The 8537-nt window shown below is 40.9% G+C and overlaps 2 protein-coding genes across 7 annotated transcripts; one reads left to right on the plus strand and one right to left on the minus strand.

Annotated features, from left to right (window-relative positions):
• The first annotated feature begins 1876 nt into the window (after positions 1–1876).
• Positions 1877–4615, plus strand: LOC103975068 (CRIB domain-containing protein RIC4-like). Of its 2 annotated transcripts, XM_065157786.1 has the most exons (5): positions 1877–2647; positions 2762–2905; positions 3137–3209; positions 3298–3838; positions 3938–4615. In XM_065157786.1, exons 4-5 carry the CDS (start codon positions 3709–3711, stop codon positions 4300–4302), a joined length of 495 nt encoding a protein of 164 aa, XP_065013858.1. In that variant the 5' UTR covers positions 1877–2647; positions 2762–2905; positions 3137–3209; positions 3298–3708; the 3' UTR covers positions 4303–4615. The 2 variants fall into 2 exon arrangements, with proteins under 2 accessions (XP_065013858.1, XP_065013859.1); XM_065157787.1 differs by lacking the exons at positions 1877–2647; positions 2762–2905; positions 3137–3209 and having other exon boundaries at positions 3280–3838.
• A 644-nt stretch (positions 4616–5259) lies between these two features.
• LOC135585101 (uncharacterized) lies at positions 5260–8302 on the minus strand. Of its 5 annotated transcripts, none has more exons than XM_065157781.1 (4): positions 8145–8302; positions 8002–8066; positions 7509–7905; positions 5260–6032 (listed from the first exon to the last, which is right to left on the minus strand). In XM_065157781.1, exons 3-4 carry the CDS (start codon positions 7792–7794, stop codon positions 5662–5664), a joined length of 657 nt encoding a protein of 218 aa, XP_065013853.1. In that variant the 5' UTR covers positions 7795–7905; positions 8002–8066; positions 8145–8302; the 3' UTR covers positions 5260–5661. The 5 variants fall into 5 exon arrangements, with proteins under 5 accessions (XP_065013853.1, XP_065013857.1, XP_065013856.1 ...); XM_065157785.1 differs by having other exon boundaries at positions 7509–7799; positions 8145–8301; XM_065157784.1 differs by having other exon boundaries at positions 7509–7901; positions 8145–8301.
• Positions 8303–8537: the final 235 nt, after the last annotated feature.

The following is an 8537-nucleotide window of genomic DNA, read 5'->3' on the forward strand; positions in this document are numbered from 1 at the left end:
TGCAGATTAGTCCTCAAAATTTATCAAAATATATAATACTCATCGCTTAAGTGAAGTTTACATCGCCCTAACTATAAATCTCAGCCATTCGATTACAACAAATGTGATACTTACATTAGTGGTTTTTTGTTTACAAGTCCCTGACATATAATAAATCCAGATATGAGTCCATTAATTCGACAAATAATTATCATCAATATTATATATATACATATATATATACATATATATATCTACACACATACATACATACATACATACATATATATATATATATATGAATGTATATATATATTAAAATTTACCATTTGAATATTTTCCTAAGGTATTTATAATTGTCTCTTTTATAGAAGAGTTTTGCTCCTTCGTCCGTGAACGTAGGTCAATTGATCGAATCATATAAATCTGATGTTCTTCTCTCTTTTATTTTTTTACTTTATTATCTTTATTGAGTTGTCAAATTACCCTTTTGTAAATGGAGTATATTAAAATGACTTCATTTGAAACAGTTTATGATCAACCCTCGCCTGCAATTACAAAATATATGCCCGGTTCTTCTAAAGTTGATCAGGTAGATAAGAAATTGATGGATAGAAAAAAGATTATTTAGCTTTTAAAGGATAACCTCACAGTCGCACAAGCAAGAATGAAACAATAAGCTGATAAACACCGAAGTGAACAAGAATTTACTGTGGGTGATTGGGTTTTCCTTCGACTTCAACCCTACAAGCAAACTTCCATAAAGGTTCGATCTTCTATGAAGCTATCTCCTTGATTTTTTGGGCCTTATAAGGTATTAGAACACATTGGACTAGTTGACTACTTCTTGGATTTGCCTACTAACTCTAAAATACATCCAATTTTTCATATTGCATGCCTTAAGAGAAAATTGGGTGAAGATGCAATAGTGCAACGTCATTTGACGGATACTTTTGGGGAAGTTCAAGCTCAACCGATCTTATATATATATATATATTATTTATTAAGAAAGAACGAGCGATGAAGATGAGATTGAATTTCGAGATCTTGCTTGGTGTGTATTAATAATATATATATATATATATATATATATTGTTCATTAATTAACACATAGTGTGGACTAATGACATGATTTTAATTTTTTTTCTTTTGCATTATGTATGCTACTACTGCATCCCATAATTATTAAAACATACTGTTTATTAACCACAAAGAACAAACAACAGAAGAGCCATTTGTTATTGCTTATCACTTTGTAACATTATGGATATTGGTCCATAAAATTTATGCTGTTATGCATTTTACTACTTTCCATAATCATAATTATGGGTATGACCACAAGAAATGAGTGGTATAATTGTTGATGGTCTTTATGCATATTGGTCCGTAGCATAGATATGATTGAGACGCGGATAAATATTGACCGGATCACAAGGCAACAGCAATTATTTTGACCTTTATAGCTGAATGAGAAGATCCTCATCCGGCAATCTGCTTTCCTTTTCTTCTCCTTCTTATGTATTCATCAAATTGTTGCCTCACTTTTCAATTCACATCTGTCATTAATCCGTCATGATTGATTTAATTTCAATCTAATTTCAATTCAAACTATACCGTAATTAAGGCTAGTATAATCAAAATATCATAATATTTAAAATAAAAATAAAAATTAAAATAATAAATTCTTTTTTATTATTAATTATCAAATAAAAAATCGGTAAGAGGAGATTCAATTTATTTGTAGTTAATTATAATTGCTTTTAAGCTCTTGTCATATTTATTTCCATAAATCGAATGACAAATATATATATATATATATATATATTTCATGATATTATTGACTTTATTTATATTAGACGGGTCTGGGCCGGGCCGATCGACTGTTTAGATGTCGCGAGCAAGGTGTTCGACGAAATGTCGCCACAGAGATGACATTCCGTGGGATCCCGGATCCGCTCTCGGGCCGGGCAGCGTGAAGAGGGGGCTCAACATCTTCCTGTTGAGTGTTTCGGAAGTGACGCATGAGCTTGGATGATCTCAGAACGGGAGCGTTCATGGATGGGTTACAAGAAGCGGGCGATGGAGTTTGCCGTTGTCTCGCAGAAGTCAGTCCCCGATCTCTAGCAATGAGTGGCGTCCTTGCTTGAACAACGAATCTTTTCCAAATAACGAGCGAGGAGGATACTAGAGGTTAGAGGAGTCCATACCAAAGCAACCGGGACCGGTCTGGGCCAGGACGGCCGAGTGCGCGCCGGTCTTCTATGTTTAGATGTCGCCAGGAAGTTGTTCGACGAAAGTCGCCACAGATGATGCGTGGGTTTTGATGATCTGCTAAGGAGAAAGAGCGTCCGTGGATGGGTTACTTCACGTTGTCTTGCAGAACTCAGTACTCGTTTTCTATGCAAAAAGTGACGCCTTTGCATGCACCAATAATCTCTTGCAAATGACGAGCGTGATGGATTCTTTCTCATGGCCGGTGGACGTACTGGATTCAGGGAACCATCTCCATTGCCAAAGACCAAGAACCGCGTCCGAAGGCCAGATATTTCAGGGAGCCAGGCCAGTTGAGTTTGTGTTCCATCATAGCATGTTCCTGGACCAGGGGGTTTGCATCTCCATGCTATAAGACACAGACAGACAGACAGACACTAGAAGGAAGTCTTACCATGTAATGTGGCATTCACTTGTTACCTGCTGTTTTCTTCTTTTATCTCATGTAGAAGAAGTAGAAGAATTGGATCCATGAGTTTCTGATGTCAAGGCCTGCTCATTTCTGTATCAGGTATCTGCATGACTCTGAATTCTGTTGTCCTTTACCTCAAAGCCTGCACAATCATCCAGAGAAAGAAGACTCCTGTTGTTGTTATCCAAAGTAACTCTTGGAAGGCAAGACCCATCAGAGGACATCTCCACAAAGGCTTAAGCTGTAAGTCAGTGTTTTACTTGTCAAATGTCATAGAGCCCAGAGGTATGTATATTGCTGTCCCTGAAAGCAAGCTAAGATCCGGGAAGATCCAGTGTACTTCATAAATGTAAAGATCTAATGGTGACAAGTTTTCTTTTGGTTGTATCTGTCATTAATTTGTCTGTAGAATCTATCATAGCCAGTGAATGCAGTAGTAAATCTGACTGCTTCTGTTTGATTACCATGATGCAGCATATCCTGCAGCTTACATGAGGGCTAAAGGAACTGCAGAAACTTGCTGGGCTACCTGGAAAGCAGCAATGTGGTAAACTGATGAAGCATTATTATCTTGACCCTGTTTAATTCTTTGCTCTTGTAGTCAGAATTGCTAACTTGGTGTAGTTGGTATCCAGGGAAGAAAAGGAAGGCAAGAATCTTCTTGGTAGGACAAGGAGCTAGAAGTCACAGTTGCTCACAGGAACTGTAGCTGTAGGTATGTGTGACCCAACCAACCCAACTCAACTCAACCCTCTCTCTCTCTCTCTCTCCCCATACTTGCTAACAGGGCCAACACCATATCCAATATAACCAATCCACTTCATGCCCATGACCACCCCTCTTCCTCTTCCTCTCCTAGACCACACCATACAGCTCTCTCTCTCTCTCTCTCTCTCTCTCTCTCTCCCCATACTTGCTAAGAGGGCCAACACCATATCCAATATAACCAATCCACTTCGTGCCCATGACCGCCTCTCTCTTCCTCTTCCCCTCCTAGACCACACCATACACCTCTCTCTCTCTCTCTCTCTCGCATTCACGAGGCAATGAGAGACCGGCGAATGGATAGGTTCGTCATCCTTCCCTTCTCCGGCGGCTGTGTCTCACAGTCGAGCGTTGCAGTATGCGAGAACCAACCGAAGAGAGCAGCACAGACTGAGGCAGCTCCGGCAACAAGTAGTTTTCTTTTCTTCTGCATAGTAATTATCATATGATCCTGCAGGCTGCAGAGCTACTCATCGAGTGCTATGCGTTGACATGACTTCTATTCTGAAGGTGGGAAGCCCAGGAGCTCGTTCGGCGTTCTTCCTTTTCCAAGGCCCTGCATTTCTACAGGGTTCCAGAAACTAGTGAGGAGCCTCAAGAGCTTATCCCAGCATCTCGTGTTCTGCAAGGAAGAGGATGAAGAGGTGGAGATGGAAATTGGGTTCCCCACCGACGTGCAACACGTCGCTCACATAGGGTGGGACGGATTCAACGGCATGAGCAGCAAGACAAGCTGGGACAAGCCGCCCGCACAGTTCCTTACCCTCCCTCCCTTCTCGCTGAAGCAGTTTGAGCTGGCCATGACCGCACAAGCCGGCGCCCCTCCTCCTCCTCCTCCTCCATCCCATGGTCCCGGTGGGTCTTGGCCGCAGTGAGGCGGTGCGATGCTTGCTTTGTTCTTTCCCTTGGCTCGTTGTGTTTGTTGCAGTGTGTTGCTTCTGCCGATAGAAAGCGGGCACGTGAACTTGCGTAGCTTGCTGTCATACGAAGACGACCTCTTGGCGATCAGATCATCATAATAGTGCAATGAGAGAGACGACCACCCGAATGGTGACCCCCATCTTGTAGTTCACATGATTTGGGCAGCCATCAATTACTTTCAATCGTGCCGTATGCGTGTATATATAATGTTAAGATTAAAGTTGAAGCAAGAGGAGGAGACGTCGTCTTGTTTGGATGTGTGACACACCAATCTGTCTTTTATGGTGAACGAGATTAAGATACAAAGTGCAATTAATCACAGGTAATCTGACAGATGGGTTGCATAGCGTGATCAATTAGCAATCCCAGCCAATACATCACATCACTTTCTCGTGATACAAAGAGACACTGTACCTTCCAACGCCTACACTGGCCCACATCTGTCAACACTCGCTCCCTAAATATGCTAAGATTTAGGCCAAGGACTGATGTATCTATCTATCTATCTATACATCTATACAAACATGTTTCTTGAGAAATTTGCGGAACCCATCTTTAAGCTATAATCGTGGAACTAAATTGTGAGAGTTGCACTCGAATCTTCTCTCACCGCCGATGTAAGATTAAACTGGAGGAATTGAAGAGAGAGAGAGAGAGAGAGAGAGAGAGAGAGAGAGAGAGAGAGGAAAAGTAAAAACGGGCAAGCAAAAAGCTTCATGTCTGTCGAACTACAAGAGCTACAATGAATTCAGGTGCAATCAAATGACCAAATGCAACTTATATTAGGCAGTCACATGGCCAAAATGTGAAGAAGAGTTTCCAAGGCTAATGCACCTGTAAAGGGGCTGCTGATCATAGTATGGTGGACATTCATCATCAAGGTCAGTAGCTAAACAAAAGAATGAATGTAATTTAGAGATAATGTGCAGTCCTGATGTCATTATAATAGTGAAAGAAATCATCAAGGCTTATGTACCCACAACTAGGAGCCAAAGGAATTTTAAAGTGATGCCTTTCGGTCTAGATGAAAATTTATTACAATGCTAGCAACTTTCTCCAAGAAACTGATGCTGATATCAATGATATAAATGTAGATTCTGCAATATAGTCTACATCAGGCGGCTTATCTCCCTTTGCTCCAGAGAAAAGAAAAAAAAGAAAGAAATAAAGAAAGAAAGAAGATAGATGATACTGAGGGCACGAATCAAGATTTTCAAACAATGACATCCAGGCAGGTTGTATGTGATTAACAGTAAGCTCATGTTAGTGGCAGAGAAAGAAAAGAAGCTTCTCAGCATGAGGTCACATGAGACTCAATTTCTGAATGCTAGAGCCCGAGTCTGAAGGATTTGGTTGTCCTCCAACAGATGGTCGTACTCAAGTAGTAGTTCTTCAGATTGTTTTTGGAGGGCGGCAACATGGGCTTCGGCAGTCTGCGCTCGTTTTTCATGCTCCTCTGAATCTAACTTTAACGTCTGCAGCCTCTCTTTTAAGCGTGTCACTTCTTCATGGAGCTTTTTTCTCTCACTTAGAGATGTCTTTTCCTTCTCTTTAAAGCTTTGCTGCTCTTTCTTAAGATTATCAACTTCCTCTCGAGATGTACCAACTGTTGTTTTCAAACTGACCAGCTTCCTGAGGTAGTGGTGCAACCGATCAATCACTAAAGCAAGAAAAAGGGTGTAGCCTGCAAAATCAAACATAGTTTTAGGATTTCTGTTTTGAATAGAGTAGCATGTAAGGGTACAGTTGTTGAGACAATAAATTTATCAAATCAGATGGAGTGCGACTTTAGTGGATATACCATAAGAAACAAATCATAATAGATGATATCTAACAACCAACTCATGCTCTGGAGGACACCAATCAAAAATCCGATCACGAAAACAAAGGGACAGAAGGCTTAATTTCACGAGGCCGATCAGGTCAACCAAATGCTTTTAAATGATAGCTCATGCAGTTTGATAATGTAACCTAAATTCCTGAATCACAGAGTTGTCGTATTCAAATGCTGGTGGTCCCACACATGTAGGTTGGAAGACCTATAATCCGGGAATATGTTTAATCAATTGCAACAGAAATTTGACTATGTCATGGAACTCATTCAGCAGACAAAGAGGGAGACACCCTAAGTTTAGTTATGCTTTGAAGGGACAGGATGAAAAGAGAAGGCATTAAATCTCCATAGAAGAATTTGCTTTCACTTTGGTACAGCTAAAGTGATGGACAACAAAATCAGTTGTGTGGAAAAAAGTTTAGTTGTTTCAAGAACTTTGTCACACTCATATTGACACAGAAATCAAAGAAAGAAATTCTAGAAATCAAGTAGATGGTATCAGATGATAGGTTACAACTTCATAACAGTCTTATCGTACCTAAAAATAAAAATTCTCAGAAAGAATTAGCTTCACTTTACAATATTCACTGTCTTGCTTTATGCTTGTATATTATTCCATATCCCATCAGACCCCTTTTGTAGCTGACACACACCTGCACTTCTTCAAGAATTGTAAATTGACCGGAGAGGCTTATGTGTTATGCCATTAATATCATTTTCCTAACAGTGTCACTGGTAGGTTATTGCTTCCATGGAACCAAATCAAAAAGTATAATTACAAGCAAAATAAGCGTTAGAATCCATCTCATATTAGTACCATATCTGGGGCCATGATATCTAATGTAAGTATTCCATGTTGGTCTATGGATCCTCGAACAACTTAAGTTACCAAATCATTCTCTGGACACTAAGCCCCGCTAACTAAGCAATTTTTGCATTTCATTCCACTGATACCCGGTAACAACTAACTCGATAAAACCACATACACCAAAGCAATGCATCATGACCGCTATAACACTGAACATAAGTTTCAGCCATGTCGGCGAGTCACAAATTGATCAGATTCGGAAATTTTACTGATCTAGGAAAACGATTAACACGGACCGGTTATCTATTGTTTCAATTCTCACTCACTCCGATCAACCTAATTACCAACCATGGCAAGAAAATGATAGTTTGTGAGCATCAGCAGATTGCTGCAATATAGATAATTGAGCTAAATAATAATTCCAACTATATAAATCCCATAAATTTGACGTCCCTTTGACATAACCTTAAAACGTTAATATTCTGCAGACATTATAATGATACACAAATACTGCATACCTATGAGCGAGGCTTCGAGTAGGTGGGTCCTCCACAGGACTTGATCCATTGGAGTGACGGTTCCAAGCTTGGCGCCCCTGTTCTGGATCTTGAGGATGCTGGCCACGCTCGATGCCAAGATCACCGACATTGTGCATGCCAGCGTCTTCACGGTCGCAGGCCCCTTCCCCGTCTTCAGCTGGTCCAACCCCCTCATCGCCAGCTCCCGGAGCGGCCCAACCTTCCATATCAGTATCAGTGCCACCGCCCCCTCCGCGAAGAGCACCAGGAACAACAGCTGTATCATTTTTCCTATCCGACAAGCCCACCTTCCGGTGAACAAGCATCAACGAAAGACGTTTCTTCCACAATATTCCAGAAAAAAAATCTCTTCTCCTCAAAGTGACCTCATTTCTAGCTAAAAATCCATTTTTTAGAAGTATGAAGCCTATTTCTCCGCGAACACAGAAGGGAAAACAAGAAAGAAAAGAAGCTGATTCTATCCAGATCGAACCTCAATCGTTTACAGAAAAGAAACGTTCTTTGTTCTGGGATCGAAGGCAGACGGCACTCTGAGATCTGAAAACCTATTTCTTTGTGAGAATTACGGCATGAAATCGCGGACTAGAACGCCGTTGATACCAAGAAAAGACGCACCTTTTGCCAGTTTCTGCGAGCGAAAAGGATAAAAAACTGAGCAAAAAACCCGCAAGTTTGCCGGAACCTTGTAGCCAAAGATTGATCCCGGATTTGGCGAGAACCTCACTTGATATCCTTGATGGACACTGGACATGGTTCACCTCTGGTCTTCGGGGGTTTGCCTAAGGGACAGAAAAGGGTACTAGTAAATTGGATTATGCACTTTCTCAACTCGTTCATAACCTACTCTCCTCGTATACTCAAGGCGTCTGGGACCCAGTTGTACTGGGACCCCTGTTTCTCCCAATTACAGGACAGGGATATTTGCGGGGACGGCCAGTAGAAGGTTTTGGTGCGTACATTGCGGCAATTGCTTATTCCGTTAATGCCGACACGGAAGATAACGACTCG

The sequence above is a fragment of the Musa acuminata genome, chromosome BXJ3-7 (assembly GCF_036884655.1).
Source record: "Musa acuminata AAA Group cultivar baxijiao chromosome BXJ3-7, Cavendish_Baxijiao_AAA, whole genome shotgun sequence".
NCBI classification, from domain to species: Eukaryota; Viridiplantae; Streptophyta; class Magnoliopsida; order Zingiberales; family Musaceae; genus Musa; species Musa acuminata.